The sequence below is a fragment of the Strix aluco genome, chromosome 4, assembly GCF_031877795.1.
Source record: "Strix aluco isolate bStrAlu1 chromosome 4, bStrAlu1.hap1, whole genome shotgun sequence".
Lineage (NCBI taxonomy): Eukaryota > Metazoa > Chordata > Aves > Strigiformes > Strigidae > Strix > Strix aluco.
Window position 1 is genome coordinate 113,267,390 of NC_133934.1, and position 17,564 is coordinate 113,284,953.

At 35.2% G+C, this 17,564-nt stretch overlaps 1 protein-coding gene across 9 annotated transcripts in view; it reads right to left on the bottom strand.

Annotated features, from left to right (window-relative positions):
• Window positions 1-1,201: 1,201 nt before the first annotated feature.
• Window positions 1,202-17,564, bottom strand: part of RPS6KA5 (ribosomal protein S6 kinase A5) — an 82,143-nt gene continuing 65,780 nt past the window's right edge. For 8 of the 9 annotated variants that reach the window (XM_074824940.1, XM_074824937.1, XM_074824945.1 and 5 more), the window contains 8 exons: window positions 16,690-16,815; window positions 15,839-15,972; window positions 12,576-12,669; window positions 10,100-10,270; window positions 6,484-6,675; window positions 5,804-5,963; window positions 4,637-4,800; window positions 1,202-3,692 (listed from right to left, as the gene is read on the bottom strand). In XM_074824940.1, the coding sequence (XP_074681041.1) occupies window positions 3,453-3,692; window positions 4,637-4,800; window positions 5,804-5,963; window positions 6,484-6,675; window positions 10,100-10,270; window positions 12,576-12,669; window positions 15,839-15,972; window positions 16,690-16,815 (1,281 nt within the window). In that variant the 3' untranslated portion in view covers window positions 1,202-3,452. The remainder of the gene's footprint in view (window positions 3,693-4,636; window positions 4,801-5,803; window positions 5,964-6,483; window positions 6,676-10,099; window positions 10,271-12,575; window positions 12,670-15,838; window positions 15,973-16,689; window positions 16,816-17,564) is intronic. The other variant, XM_074824939.1, reaches the window with a different exon arrangement.

Here is a 17,564-nt window from a genome sequence, read left to right on the forward strand (position 1 = left end):
CTACCTCTTAATTACTAGTATTTGTGTTTCTAAATGTATTACAAAGAAATAGCTTTACAAAATATTGAGTACTTTAAATAGTAGATTAATAACCACACAAATCTTTACTAATCAAAAATTTGATTTTTCAAATAAATCTGCCCACAATATTGCTGACTGCATTACATTTCTGACAGTAGAGAGGTATCATTACTAGACATTAAAGTTGCTTGATGCATAGCAGCACTGTGAAGGAAATTTTATCTGAATATAAACATAATTTACAGTCTAACTCTTCACAAAGGCAATATAATGAAGATTGGCTTGTACACTTCAGATTTGAAATGGTTGTATGAGTATGAAAAATTTGTCCCATGGTCTTTATATGACCTAGAGTGCCAGGCTTGGCAGCAGATTTAAGTTGAGACATCATTCTGCAAAGAGTAATTAGTCGCCTGCAGGGACATCTGAACAAGAAATGAACCTGCTCTTGAGCTGCCTAGTTTGCAACTCAGTTTTATCAGTGTAAATGGAGATCAGCAGCTGTTTACGTAAAGATGCTCATCTAAAAATTCAGACAGCTTAGTGTCAAACACACCTCCTCAAGAGCTCTGTTACCTGGAGGCATCAGAAAGGCAGAGGTGATAAACATTTCAGCTACCCGAGGTAACTGGTTCAAAGCAATGCAAGGTGACACCTATATGTACTTACCCCTGCCAAAAATAATTACCCTGTTTTCAAATTTTTATTTAATAACTACTGTTAGAGCAGAAAGAGAACACAGAAATATTCATATATAAAAGTTGTTTTTGAAACAAATTATGTATTCTAATAATTTTAGTCTCACAACACACTCTCAAAACCTGTGTGAAAAAGACTGACAATATAGCCATTATCTCTAGCATTTAGTATCTCATGCAAGCATTCTTCTTCTTGTTTCATCAGTTTGTCAAGTAACAGTTTAAATTTCCCAGCAGGGAAACAACTGTACTGTGTTCCTAACTTTAAGAAGTTATTTCCGCTGGGTCACAATGTTCCAAATCCACCTGGTATCCAGAAGTTTCTTACACTTAAATGAAATCAAACCGAAAACTGCTTTTTGCCGTCCTCACCCTGAAGGCAACAAATTCCAAGAACTCTCCAAAGTGCAACTTTACAAGCAACTTGTTATCCAACCTCCCAATTCACTTCTACTGTCTGCGTAACAAGTATTAATGGTGGATTGTTTGTTGTATTTACAGCAAGTTTATTGGGGAGAGGGAAAGTATTCGTTTACAAATGAGCCATGTTCACTGTTGAGATTACTTCCAAAGAGAGCATTCAGAAAGCAAACCTGAATATATTACATTGACAATTATTTTTCAATATTTTAACATCGGCCACTTCAAATTGCTTGTGTTATTAGCACATATACTGATCTTTAAATATACTACTTCTACATAAACAGTGCAAATCTCAATATTCACATCAACCTGAAATTAATGCTGCAATTACTGTTGACATTCACATCAAGAAAGTAGTAAACTATTTCACATGAGCAATTCCAAAACCTCAGAATGCCATTATTAAAGAAACACAGAACAAACATGTTGGGCTTCAAAGCCTTGTTTTGATACACACAATCCCTGTAAACATGGATGTATTGTATTTGTCAATACTGATATCTGATATAATCTATAAATAAAACCACTGATATAAACAATTCCTATAACCTTTTTTTGCATAGGGTTTGGATTAAGGTTACTTTAAGATAGAGCAAGCTGTTAACAAAATCCCCTAGTCAATTAGTCTTCCATCACATAAATTTAGGCATATGATTCACTTTACTCTCTGACTTCAGTGGAAACTTACACATGTAAGCATTTGGAAAACTGGAGTCATCTTTAGCACTTAAGTTATCCCTAGTCATTGAGAATATGAGCAATAAAAGAGCTCTCCATAAATTTATAAAATATACTGATTTAAAAGTTTATGCTGATGTTTCTGTAAGTCACATTTATGATTCCAAACAGTTATGTACATACTATACTATCACAGTAGGAAATACTTCACTGTAGAACACCACAGTGAACAAGTTGTGAAGCACAGTGTTCAATATAATTTCCCTTTAGTATTCCCAGTGCATAAGTTGTTAACATCTACACTACACAAGGTGCCCAGGTCTAGTATTTGTTATATACAATGTAAAAGCAAGATAGAAAGAGCGTCGCAGTTTAAAGTAAGGAATGAAAACAGTGGATAATATACAGGGATTCACTCCTGCAAAGTACAGAATTCTCCTTCACAATGACCACAACCACTAAATACAGTGGTTTTCAGGTCATTCAACCCAGTAAAACAGTGCTCAGCACCTTGTAGGAAGAGAGATCTGAGTGCACTTTATTATAAAACATCTCCTTTTGATGTTATAAAGTGCAAAAAAGAAAACATATATTCTAATATTTTACAGTCACTATTAAACTGCCACTTTTGCACAATGCAAAATTCAAATAACTTGGTATACATTTTGTATGGACCCTATAATAACAAATGTTGAAACTGGAGTTTTTGCATCTTTAAAAAAATCTTAGTATTTTAAAGTTATTGTGTAAATACAAAAAGAAAATATAAATTATAATTAAATCTTGAAATAGATATTTTAACATGTGACCATTTTCCAAAGCATTCAATATGAAATTTCACTTTCTCTTATAGCATTACAGTTTAGAATCTGTAAAACATTTTAAAAGTTAATAACTTCAAAAAGTAGAAATAAAAATTCTTTTATCACAGTACTAGACACCTCATCCCATCAGACATCTTTTACCCTATATGTTTTTTAAAAAATTAAATAAATTAAAAAAACCCCTAAGACTTATATTCCTAGTTGTTTAGAACAAGACATATGGAGTTACTTTTTAAAATAATGTAAGAGTTCCATAATGCTTCATTTTGCTCTTAAAATTCAAATAAATGGGATAGAATGGCCTTAAAGTACTGTACTGCTTTGGTGCGTTGTACTAATGATTCTTTACATGCATGAAGAATCAGATTCTATGACATTCTTCACAATGCTGGGTAAAAGCAGAACCACCAAAAGTTCTATACATGTGACAGAGCCTTCCTTTCTTTGAACAGTGGGGAAGAAACTGGGAGGAAGATTCTGAACACTGAGAAGCAGTCTTCCTCCAAGCTGTACCATCAGCAGAATAGCTCCTTACCTTGAGCTTGACTGTGCACTAGTAATTTAGCCCTAAGAGAATACAATGTTGGTTGTATAATAGCATTATACCATATCCAGTGATATCAAACTTAATGCTAAAAAGAAATGTATTGAAATACAAAGCTAAAAAGGTATGATTGAAATACATTTTTAAAGCAACAGACATATTCCTGTAGCCTGTAACCACAGGGAGGAAGGGTGGGAGAAGACAGTATAGGTACTACCAAGTTTATAACCACTTAAATCTTCAAGACAGGATATTCTCTGCTTTTCAGTCAGAGAACTGGAAGATGGTTTCTGGGTTATTGCTGTCTGTAGGGTTTGTTGGCTGCAGTGTCTTTGTAGGTGTAGTTTTACCATGAGAATGAGAGGAAGAAGAATGTGAACTTTCACTGGAGCTGCTACGTGTCTCTGTGCTGGTACTTGTTTTTTTCATTTTCCTTCTCTTTGCAAGAGGTGCCTTGTCAACATTCTGGAGACAAAATCCTTCCCTTTTGTACTTGTTAAAGGCCTGTTTAAAAATAAAATGTAATTCTAAGCTTTTCAAGAGGTTTAAGACACTTTATGGCTTGTAGCTTATTATGAATATTCTATAGGAAGACATAAGATAAACTGTAATCTCTTGACAGATCCCTACTAATTCTTACTGTAACAATAACTTTACTAGCCTTTACATGTATTTAAGATCCAATATACAACATTATTAATTGGCATCTTCGCCTCCTTATTCTTTTTATTTTAAAAATATTTTTTATTAAGCCTTAAACCTATTTAAGATTACATTTTGAGAAACTACACTTAGTTAAACTACAATTCTTCTTTCAGCCCAAATTATGTTGCATTATCAGGACCTCTCCAAGTAACAATTCCTTTCTTTTTTGCTTTTTGGTAATAAGCGTCTACAAGTATTTCAGCACAAATCTGCTCAATTTCAGTTTATTCTCTGTAGAAGGAATCATGAGAACCAACACTGTGTTTGTATAATACAGTTGCAGTTCAAAGGTTTTTCGTAAATATACAATGGTAGACAAGCAAGTCCATTAAAAAAGTGTCCGTGATATTAAAAACATGAGCTAGATATGTTCCATAAATTTTACTTCAGTTTTGTAACTCTAAGGACAAAGAGTGTGTTACTTAAGTTAAATGGAAAGTTTAGTCTCTTTTTTGTAAAAGTTTGAAGACCTTTTAATAGATTTCTCTAAGAAACAGAATATTTATAATACCTATTTCATGAACAGCTGTCTCTCAGTCCCCAAAACCCCATTAGTATAAATGTCTTCAAGAAACTTATTCTTGCCTCATCATTCATGATTTTACTGTACTTAATCACAGATGTTAGGTATTGAGGAAAAAAAAGCAGCTATAACCAATCACTGAAGTAAAAGAAAACATACGACAATCTAAATTAACACATTATATAATTTAGCATGTGACATAAGATTGCTTAGAACTTACATGAAAAGCGGCTTTGACATATGTATGCACCGCAGCTCCTGAAGAGCCTAAGTTATCAGGAGTCATTAGAGGGTTGGATGACAGTTGGCTGCCATCCTGAAGCCATTCGTTGTATCTCAGGCTGGACATTTTAATTCTTTTGTTTGGATCCACTGTTAGAAGTCCTAATAGAAATATATTACATTCTCTTAAATTGTAAGCTATTTATCTTCTTTTATTAGAAAATACAATTTTTTTGAAGAAAATCTCATGCATTGCTTTCAGAAGTAAGTAATGACAACACTTATCCTAGGTATGCCAATATTTATCTTTGGAAAGGCTCACACAATGTTACACTACCATCCTCTCCAGAAAAATTATTAAATACAAGAAATTGCTATTTAACTGTTTGATAACTCACGTCTCTTTTTGCATGAACTCAGACCTACCAAATGATTTCTTCACTTAAAACCTGTCTAGGATGCAGATAAAGAGAGCAAGCCTCAGATTCTCTCCATGATCCACTGAAGCCTGAATCTGGAGATGCCTACACTTTTAGCAGACAAATTCCTTACAAACCTGCTTCTACAGAAATTCAGAACTCTGTCTTAGTAGAACTAAGATTGGTGTCTATCTCATGCTGAAAATATAATTAGATGCTCAAAAGCTTAAGAGGAATCAAAGTATGGCAAATATGAATGAAGGAGCTCAGAAATACAGCAGTCTTGGTAAACGCATTCAAGAACAGCCTGAGGAAAAAATGATAGTAATAAATTTATTTTCTGCAGAAGCTCAGCTTTTAGAAACATTTCTCTCATAACCTCGTGTTTTTACAAAAGCAAAAATAGCATAAAAGAAAAACTCTGCTTTTAAATATGTTTTAAAAGAGTGACTTCATTTTTTTCTGAAGCTCTTCAGTTTCTTCTAACCCCACTAACCTTCTGTCAGAATCTCACTATATTAGAAAGCTCTCTGCTAGGCATACAAGTAATTTGTAACACCATTCTGATGTGTCCACCTTTACCCATAACTTGTATTAGGAGTCAGTACATACCTGAAGCTGTGGATACTACTCTGTCAGGTTATGCACTCTGTTGCTGATCACAGCATCCAGATACTGTATCGTTCTTTAAATTTTATCTTTTGAGATAAAAATATAAGGTACATGAAATATTTGTGAATACATACCTTGAATTAACTCTTTAGCCTCTTCAGAAACATTTTTCCAAGCTTCTCCTTCAAAGGAAAATTCTCCCTTTTTTATTTTCTTCATAATTTCCAATGCACTGGTACATGTTAAACTTTTGTCTTGAGACTGAAATGGTACCTGTCCTGATAGCATTGTATACTGTCATGAGAACAGAAGTAGTATTAACAAACACAGTACATTTATTGACAACCCTATTACTAAATATGAAGTGCTGTTGTTTGCATCACCAGCACTATACAATAAAACTTTGACTAGCATAACTTCAAGGCTATAGAAAACTGAAAATATGCAAGACTTTCTCTGGAGTCCTTGTTAGAAAAAACATTCGTGCTTCAGGAAACTATAAACAAAATGGTATTTCTACCCAGTTTATATCTATTGAAATTCATTTTCTGTGAATCAGAATGCAGGCTGATTCCTTCTCTGAATTGAAACTGTAGGAAGATTATATGGATGCCTGTAAAATCTCCTAACAAGAATACCTCTTTTTAAGAACAAGACTGTATTTTTTCAAATCTATTATTCATGCAGCAGTATTTTCACCTCACTTGAATTCAATATCTACCCAATTCAAGTCCGAAATTGGTCGAGTCCTTTACATTTTAACAAAAAGTAAATACATACAATAAAGTTACAATTTAAAACTTCAGTCACTCACCAAAATGACCCCCAAACTCCACAGATCACAAGATTCGTCATAACCATTGTGATTCAAGAGCTCTGGGGCAGCATAATGAAGAGTAAAACATGGAGTCTTAAGAGGCTGATTATCAGGTGGTTTTAAACGCGCAAAGCCAAAATCAATTATTTTTATCTCTGAATTATCAGTTTCATCTGTAAACAATAAATTCTGAAAAGCAAACACAAAATCAATACAGCACTGCGTAGAAAATTGCTTAGAATACTTAATAGTTGTTGTTTTTCCTACATTTATTACTACAGAAAACTTCCCATTATCTAGAGAAAAGCGGAACTGCCAGACACGGGCTAAAAAATGGAAAAGTAGAAATAACAGTACTCTGGGATGTAAGAAAGTGTGATATGTTTATCTGCCTCCTGTATATCTGCAAGTCAGGATAGTTCTGTCTGAGATTATCAGTGAAAATGGGTATTTAGCAAAGAACAGTGGGGAAAATACTTCAGGGAACACTGACAAGAAAAAAAGCAGACATCAACATAAATGGAGAATCGCCTTCTTCCTGAAACAAAAGTAAATTTTCTTAAGCTTCCTTCTGGCATGTTTCCTGTGAGTGGAACTCCTGTTGAATGTCTTGTCACTGAATAGTCTTTGGTCCTCAAGTGGTCCTGAAGCCATATTGCTATGAACACAGTAATACAAAAGAGTAATTTGAAAGAGAAGGATGGTGGACTAGAAGGTGCACCAATAGCTCAGTAGTTGTACTAACTGCTGTCTGGCATAGATCTCAAAGTCAGTATAGATATGCTTTCTGGAAGAGTCCTGGGACCAGCGGCATTCAAGCACTGAAGGTCACATAGCAGTTCAGCCTCTAACCAAAGGCCTACTCCTTACATCAAGGTAAAGAAACTTATATTACATTAGTCCCTGAGAATTCCAGCTTTACAGACTGGAATGTGGCATCTTGGACGACAAGACAGACAAGTTGTTACTGGTTTGGAAGATGTAAGACAATCTGTTCTTCTTTTCCCTGAGTATTTATATTTGTCAAGAAAGATACATGAGTGAAGCTAAGTCTTAGGCGAACTGGCTGAGGTCAGGATGAATTATAAATTATTTCTACTCCTCCCTTGAACTTCTGAGAGAAAACCAAAATTTTACTGTTGTCTTTGCTGTTTTATCTATGCAATGTTAGAAAAAAATCTCAATATTAAAAATCCTATAGCCCTATGTAATTTTGTAATACAAAAGATGAATGACTTTAATTTCAAACTCATTAAGAAAGGGAAAAAAAAGATTGCTGGACTGCAAACAGATCAGTAAGAACCTGAGAGCATTCATTATGGATAAAAGAGAATAGCTGCTACAAAACAGTATTTTTGTATTCTGTACTGCTGTTATATCTTAATGCAAAATCAGAAAAGTCAGTTTTCCATATTAAAATGTTGTGCAAAATCAATCTGAAGGAAGCCTAATTTCAGCAAAATATTAATACAATAAGGATAGGTGATTAATACAATCATCTTTTTTTCTGTGGTGCTTATATAGCCAACAAGTAAATAAAGAACTGCAGTAGCATTGGTTTAAAAAGATGTCCTTTCTTAAGATAAACACAGAATTGGTTATGTACAGAAAGAAAGGTATAGTCCAAATGTCTTAAGTTAGGTTCAGACTACTTTGTTGATTAGGTCAATAAAGCGTGTTTCACAAAAACCCACACTTAACACTATATTCCACATATATTTTACGGATATATAAACAACATTATCAATGTCTTGGTATGCTTTTTCTAAAATCTTTAGAACCCAGTTTACAGATTAATAATCACTTCACAGAAACAGTCCTCAAATCCTCTACTGTGAGGCTCTAAACGATCACATATGCTACATGAATTCTTTATTTCTGTGAATTCTCTATTTTCTATCCAGTACTTTTCCTCTATTTTGCAGAGCAATATATGTGATCTAATTACTATTGCTTAAACAGAAGAGGTCTTCCAGTCCATGCAATTAAAAAAAGCCTCATCCTTAGTGACATGTAACCAGTCATATTTTTTAAAATAGACTTAGCAGTATCACATTAGATGTCAAAGTTGACAATCAAACAAGTCTGACTGGAATTGTTAGAAAAGCAACAGAATTTCCTATGTATCTTTTTACAGAAAGGTGCACTAACCACACCTATATTGGGAAGCCTGCATATCCCATACCAAGTTCATGTCTGAACCTAAAATAGTAACTTTCAAAACAACAAGCCGGAAGGAGACAGGCTGGTTAAGTCCAACTTTGTAGAGGCAATGCATTCCGCAAGCTGTTTGCTAACCCTTCATTACTTGGACTTCCCAGGCTTCTGTTCCTGAACATGATGTAGAATTAAAGACTGCCTAATTTACCATGCTGCTGAAGCTCTGCTTTACAGAATCTGGCCTTTACATTCAAGATGGTAATAAGACTAAAATGATGAGAATAGGAAGAGAGAAAGGTTTCTGGGTTTTGCCCTTTTAATAATGACTTGTTTCAAAAGCTGTTTTCTTTCCTTGATGATGTCAGCAGAAGAATTTTTTCCAAGAGTCACATTTTCAACTGACACATTCAAATTTCACAATAGCCCCTCTTTATTTAATTGTTTATTTAATACAGAGACTCCAGTACAGAGATGTTTTCAAATGCATGTATTTTGGACTGATTTTCAAAAACAGTTTAATACCAACACCTAGTAGACTGCTTCACCTGTTGAATTGGAATTACTATAAAAGAAGTAAGTTTGCAATATACCAGAAGGTATGTTACAAAAGGATGAAACATCAGTAGGAATGGTGGATCATTTTAAACTGGCTATAGGATACAAAAGGGATAGCTATTTCCTGAGGTATGATAACTGTAATCACCAAAACAATATCCTTACTGGATGAACTAACATCAATCTACACTATTCTTAGGCTAAAGCAAATGAACACATATCCAAGTCCATTGTTGGCAAAGAAAAAGGAGCAAATACTGGCTCCAGGAAGCAGAACAAAGCCAGTGGTCAACCTTACCATAGTAAACTGAATTGACTGGAAGGCAAGATGTTGCTGCACAATAAAAATACCAGACCAAGTAATTACTGAAACATATGTATTAAATAATTGTTTCTTTTGGGAAACAACTGAACTCACTGAACTCAAATCACACATATTTATTAGTTGACTGTATTAGTTTACGGTTCATTTTGTGTTTACTGTGACAGAAGACAGTACAAGTGTGTCGCAGCTACCTCCCAAAGAAGCCCTACTGAGGGAATTATCAAACAAAAGGTGGAAATGTACAGGCAAAGTACCCAAGAAACCGAGCTCTGCTTGTGAACTGTTTCATACAATAAATACACACTTACCACTAGCAACAACTGTCCCCAAACAGGTAATGAATATTTTTTAACAAGTTAGAGTGTAAATTAAAAAATTAAAAATGCTTCCTAACAGGTAGGCTTACCTATGAACAGAAAAATACCTACAGAATTTTCCAAGTAAAAGTGGTAACATTTTATTAAAAATATAGAAGTAGAAAAATCTGTAATAAAAGCTGGAGGAACAGAAATACATCACATTCCAGATATTTATTAACTTATTGTCTAAACATATATAAGCAAGTCACTATACCTCAGGTTTCAGATCTCTATGGACTACTCCTACATCATGCATATGGCTCACCGCTGAAACAAGTCTGCGCATAATATGACTGGCTTCAGTCTCACTGAAATGTTTCTTTTTCTGAATACGTTCAAGCAATTCTCCTCCCTTCAGCAATTCCATTACTAGAAATGTGTGAAGCTGAAACAATAAAGAAAAACACAGCACATTAGAAATTTAACATTACAAACAAACATTCATTCAGGAGTTAGGTGTTATTCCGACAGGTTCTCAAAGTTTAAAGAACTAAAACTGCTGCTCATACCAATTCAAAAAGCACCAAATTGCATCTCCAATGACATTTTTCCCATCAATCTCACTGAGATTGAAGAATGTTGATGTCTTCCCCATGTCCACCCATATTTATTTACAAAAACGCAATGCCATCATATAAAAGGATAAATTTGTAGGGAAACGAAATACCTTTCTTTAGGCTAACAAATAAAGCTTGAAAAAGCTACACTTTTGCTGTTTAAGCCTGTTCCGATGTAGGGATACATTTCTATTAATATGTGTAAGGAGTTAGCTATTTAATGTTACTAAGTCATTTAAAAGCACCCTGAAACTTTACTGTGAAATCAAAGATTATCTAGAATCTCTTCTGATTTCAACCCCTACAGAGTAGAAGCCAAAGCTACTAGAATCACAATAGACATCTTCCCAAATACTAAAGAGAATTTTTTAAATTAAAAAAGTAATGGTTGTTTAGATGGTTGTTCTTTTCAAGACAATCAATAAGCAGTGACTTCCTTGATTATAAGAAAAACATTAGCACAAAAACCAACTGCAATCCAAATGCCTTGCCACTAAAGAAACAGCAGACTTCTGAGGACAGGAAAGTGGAGTTAGCATTCTCAAAGGGCAATGGATGGAGGCATGCAATGGCTTCTAGCATTTCCTTCCACTGAACGACAGTAACAAAAGTAATATTTGCAAGCAAAGAAAAAAGTTCTGAGAAGAGGTCACAAAATGAAATTCATATAAATAGTCAGGAACAGAAGGTACACAGTGTTTAGATATCAAGGAACAGAAGCAGAGCTGTGAGGGCAGAAAGCAGTAACACTTCTTAGAATAAACAAGGTGTCTACTAGTCACATTGCTAGTAGTGCTTGTAAGACATCCTCTCCTGCAAATTTTCTTTATGTCTTGGGAATAGCTGACAGGAAAGTTGGAAAGGATAAAGAGACTTTTCTCTGCTAGAAAACTTCTTGTGGTTCACCAAAAGAGACTGTCAACACAATACTTTGACCAAATTCTACATTAGTAATCCAGTCGTAGAGTGATATCAGAGCAAGTTAAAAATTGGAACTTTTTTTTTTTTTTTAAGGCAAACTGCAGAAATGTCAAAGCTAGAATATTTTGATCAGTTCTGGTCTTCAAATATTGTGCATGAGTAATCTGGAGCGTAACACCTGGGAGCCACCAGGAGCAACTAAAAATACAATGGTTTGGCTGGTTGAGAGTAGCCTGTTCACTTGTAGAGCAATCTGAAGAACATTTTCTTCAGATATTCCTGAGAATAGTCATTTTACTCAAAGGAAAGTGAAAAAAAGTGTCCTGTTCTACTCACATGTACTCATACTGTAAATAAATGCAAAAAAAAATAATCTTCCTTATTATTAAAGATCACAGTACAGATTTCTTTTTATCCTCTCAGCTCATTTTAGAAATGCTCCACATTAGCACTCTGCTGGTCCTTGTATAAACAGCAAGACGGGGATAGACAGGAATATATGGGGAGGCAAGAGAGCCCATGTTCCGTTACAAAATCATAGACTAGAATCACAGAGTAGTTTAGGTTGGAAGGGACTTCTGCAGGACATCTGGTCCCAACCCCTAGCTCAAACCAGGGCCAGACTCCAAGAGAGATCAAAATACGGCTTTTTACGTGCTGTGGAACTTGCATTACACTAAGGGGAAAGACAACTAAGGTCTCTAAATAAACCCGAAACTGATCTCAATATATTTCCAAATAGAGGCTCTACTTCACATTTGGTAATTTAGTGAACTACCTGGTTATCTCCATTAAGTTACAAATATGTAAGAAAAAAATGTTAGATACATAATCTTCAATCTTTCCAAATTATCTCACAAATGTTGTTTTAAGATTCATGACAACCCGGAGGAAAGATGATTAGGTACCTCAGTATCATAGATATGGAAACTGGGCCATTAATATATTGTATGATGATTAACAAAGCAGATCAAGGACAGAACCAGAAACAGAATCCAGGACTCTAATTCTTCCAAATATTTTTTTGATTTGTGAGAGTAACTGCAAGTTCCCTTGAATGCAGAACTTCTGCTTCATCTTCTATACTGACTAGACAAAAGCCCTAGGACAAAAGTTGCCCCCACAGTAACCGTACATTTAACTTCTAAAAGTTCTGGGGAAAACACATGGCAATGTGTTTGGCAAGTGCTGATTATAGTTACTTCAAAATACCTGGTCATGATAAACTTCATGTAACTTCACGACATTTGGGTGTCCTTCGCAGAGTTTCAGAGCTGTTATTTCTCTCTGGGTGTTGGCTTCCATTCTGGAAAAATTGAGCAGTCATTTTGTACCAATTTTACTGAGCAAATTGCACATTCAAAGTGTTACACCTATTTTTTTAATTGCTTGCAATCCAGATTTTTTTAATGTTACAACTGCTTCAACACAATTAAAACCATATTCAAAGTAAGCTGAGCAAACTCTCCACATAACCCTGCAAGTTAGGACATTAAAACACCACGCCCAAATCAACCAATGTTTTTGATGCAACGGCAACTTGCTACAGGAAAAGCTGAAATTATATTACAGAACAGTTTCTATGTAAGACAAACCTCTCCCTTAGTCCAGGGCAATTTGACTTCACCTCTGTTCCTACAAACATAGTTCAGCATTATCTTGAAGACTCAAATTATTGGCCCAATCCTTTTCCATTCTTATAGGAGATAAGTACTTCCAAAGCTGTATGGAAACTATGAGTTCCTACTAGAAAAAAGAGTAACATCATCTATATATGAACTGTGTTATACAAATGAACCCCTAAACAGGCCATAGCAAAAATCTGAAATGGAAGAGCTAAGAGACTAGATCCAGAGGAAAAATCATTGCACAAATTCTCTTTGTGTACTGAAAGTACTCAAATCTATAGTCAAAAAAAGTGAACATGGTGAACATTATAAAAACTACGTGAATGGGGACAGAGCAGAACATTTAGTTTCCCATGTTGATTTACTTTGGGCAAGTAACACCTGAAAATTTTTGCCAAAACTTTCTTCATGAAAGGCTAATCCTGACTTAAAGAATGGCCTTATGGGTAACAGACAGAATCTCTCTCACCATATGTGTTCTTAATTTTGGTTGCCTTTTTTCCTCCTAATTAGGACCAGAACTATGATAAGAATTTTATGCAAGAGAATTCCATTTTTCTGCAGGCTTCATATAATCAATAAGAAAACTAAGATGTTCCACTTGCAACTCTGCTGATGCTGTTGTTTAAACTGAAAGTGATTTCAGGTCCTTAAGAAATTAAAAAACCTGACTTAGATAGTCTTTTCCCACTAAAGTACTATCAGGAGAAGGTGGACCTAAGAAACAGATGAAAAAGGTTCAGTATCATAAACAAACCTTTGAAATTTGTGCATGGACTTACTTTTCTGAGTATTTCCCCTCTATAAATAGTTACTATCTCAGATTTTAAACAGACAATATCATGAAAAACAAATGGGAAGCTCTAAAACAGTAACTCAAGCAAGTTTACAGGACTCCACCGTTTCACTGGCCTTCAGACACACAGATAAACTTGAAATTGTTGGATGGAGGTAGGTCGAGCACTCCTAACAAAGCAACACCACAGAGGAACTCTTGATCTGAGCTTTCACCTCAAGTATCACGAAAAGGTTTGCCTAGGTGTAGGATTCACTTTTTTGGCACCTTTGATAGGTAGGAGTGAAAGACTGACTTTGAGGCAAAGAAGTTACTAGAAACCTACTGCACTTTTCCTTTTAGCAAGAGTTACTAGTGTGGTCCTCAGAGCAATACTATTTACAGTTTAACAGTTTCATATTCAAGACTGATTTGTGTCTAGCCATTCAGAGTGTGGGTTTACTGCTATCTCTAAATACTACACAAACATGCTGAGTCTGCTCACAGCCTGCAATCCTAAAAAAATAAATCTCTGTATACAGACCACTTCTTACCTTCATTTAGCCTGGTCCACCAAGATGAAGGAGAAAGAGCAAAAGAACCTGTGAGTAATATCATTTAGGGACATAATTCCTGAAAGTTCACTTCTATGGGAAAAGTCAATACTAGTTTGCTCACTGTTATCCAGAAACAAAAAATCCACTAGCGTAAGATGAGATGGGAGCACTGATCTGCAGCTCTGCATGCACCACGAGAAAAAAATTTTGAATGTAGACACAAGGCAGAGATTACCAGACTAAATACCCAATGTAGGTGTCTACTGCATACTACTTGTCTAAGGTCTCGTTCTAATGAGTGAAATTCTACTTAATGAATCTTACAGGGTGAAGTAGTTCACTGTAAAATACATACCTAGAGTAGGATTCAGTGGCCTAAGCATAGGAGAGCCTGGAAGACATCAAGCATGGAGACATCTACATAAAGGTAGTAGTCACAAGACTGATGGGAAATAAGGACAGAGAGGACACCAACAGATGCTAAAATGGCACTACATAAATGCCTATGTTTAAGTTACTGAATCCTACTGCTAGTGCCTGGTCATTTGAGATTCTCTGCTCCAGTGATAGTTTTGAGTAGGCCTCCATTAAGCATAGCAGACCTTGGAAAACTGACTCAGACACCTATATTTAGGTGTCTTATTCTTGAAGTTATCCTATCCAAAAAGCATGTGATGAAACACTTAAGTCTGGTGGACAGTTACTTCTAGAGTCTGGAAAAACAGAGGTACAGCCAAATGTCTTGGAGAAGAGATCATTGTGAACTATCATGCTGATAGCAGAACATTTACGTTTTCCTTTCCTGCCAGCATCCTACAAAAGACTAGGGACATATTTACTAATGAACACTGCAAGATTAAGCTAAAAATCCATCCACCCCTCAAAGAATCCCTTTTCTTTATTTTCCTTTGGGCAGAAACTGCCAGAGGTACCTATTCTGGCAGATGACCAAATGGTCCCCATGTACAAAGTAAGTCAGCTGCCTCCATTGTGGTGTTCTCTTCAGAACATCCAGGAAACAAGACGCAACTTACAAGTCCATAGTCTAATTCCATTTCACACACACACACATGCACACACACACACAATTAGATGTGAGGCAACCCACACTGATGATCCTTCTTAAAAGCAATGTCCTAGGCAATCAATTGGGCTGCTTAGGAAAGGGAGCTAGCACAAGCCTATGTTCAGTTCACTTGGGTCTAAAGATAGGAGGGCCTTATACCTTACTCTGGTTAGGAGCAAAATTAGGGGAAATTAGGGTAGAATACAACTAGGAACCAGAAAAGTACTCTTTAGGTTTCTTCTTGTGTCCTCCCCAACAAGAGTAACATTTTGTTTCAAAGACTCTCAGAATCTTTTAAAGGTCATAAGGTTACTATAAGGTTCTGTAGATTCTTCAGATAGGAAATTAAAGTTATTTTTCCACTTCCAAAAATGTAGTGCACATTATTCTAATCCATGGGTGACAGTAAGCAAAGAAAATATTTTTATTGTCTTATAGAATATTTATACCTTTTGCTAATTATTTTTACTGCATACTCTTGGCTAGTTTTCTTGTGTAAGCACTTTCGACAAATGGAAAAACTTCCTTCTCCCAATGGTTTCTCTTTCAGATCCAGTTCATAATGATGATAAAATGGAGAGTCCTGTTAGGAAACTGTCTGTATTTAGTTCTGCAGAATACTTTTAGTATACACAGTCAAAGACAAAGAGTAAAGTTTCATGAGAATTTTTCATCTACATTTAAAATGGTAAAAGAGCTCTCTTTCTGATAAAACATCATCTTAACTTCCATTTAATAAAATGCATAAACTTTATTCTAACAATCAAAGAGTAAATCTTATGTTACACTAAACAAACATAATTACTAAATAAAGCATTACTGCTGCAATAGCTTAAGATACAAAATATTCAGACAAACAGGGTCAAAGGTGACTGTACATACAGTTATCCACAAAACTATGTGCTCATTTGAAGATGTCACAATAGCATGTGTTCTTATAAGGCTTCACACAGCTATACATACTTTTGGGCAAATACATCATAGAAGGAATTCTGATGTAATTAAAGTAGCTTCAAAAATATCTACAATGGTTCACTGAATAAGAACTATCAGGAGTCAAATTACTATTACTACTATACTTCTGGAAAACTAGACAATCATCTGATTTTTCAGATTAAACTTCAACCACTTCTTAGTAGTACCACATGCAAATTATATGCTTGGATCACCTGAGGAGCCATTACAGAGAACAGATAAATGAATAACGACTATTTCGTAATCTCTAGGCTAGCTTGTGATTGCTGCTTTGAAAGTTATATGCAGTTAACCAGATTAATTCAGCTCTTGATATTATTATTACCTTCATCATAGCACTTCTGGCAATAGTTGTAGTTCCAGGCCGCTCATCCCCCATATAAAACTGAAGAGGATCTACTGTAGCTGCATTGCGTTTAAACAAAATAGAAGGTGCAACGAAAGAATATCCCTATGAAATTAAGACATCAGAAAAGGGCATGGCTTGAAACTGTTGCAACACAAACTATCATATTGCATAAAAACATTAGAAGGTTCAGAAGAATTTTTCAAAGAAATCAGAATTTTTACAACATAATACAGAAACCATAACTGGCTCATTGATGGGTAGATACTACTCTGTTCAATGTGAACAGCTATCTTCCTGGAATTAGTTATATGAGTCTCCACAGTTATAGATAAAACAATACAAAAATTCTAGTAAATAACGCTAAAAATCTGGCTCAGCTTCAGTTGTTTTGCAGGCTTATACTTCAAACTAGCTAGCTTCCCAGAACAGCTTTAAGTTAAAGCATGAAATAGTTTTCATGTTGTGATGTAAGCATCAAACCATTTTAAATGGCAAAACAAAATAAGCTTCATATTAATGATTGGGTATCGTAACAAGAACAGCTGGGACTACCACTGCAGGATGAATCAGATCATATTATGACATGCATAAATTGCTTGCTACAGTCACTACAAATCTAACAGCTTCCAAATTATGATGCTATATTCCTGTACACTAAGCAGTAAGCTGCTCAAAAACAGGCAATAAAAGACAACAAAACACAAGGAGGGGGAGGAGAGAAAGAATCTGAACTGCTGGCCACCTCTGCAGCTTTGGTACCAAGTCAGCTGCACATGAGCTGTTTCTGCCCATTTGATATCCAGACTGTGCAGTCCAAGAAGGGATCATTCTTTAATAGCATGGAGGAGATG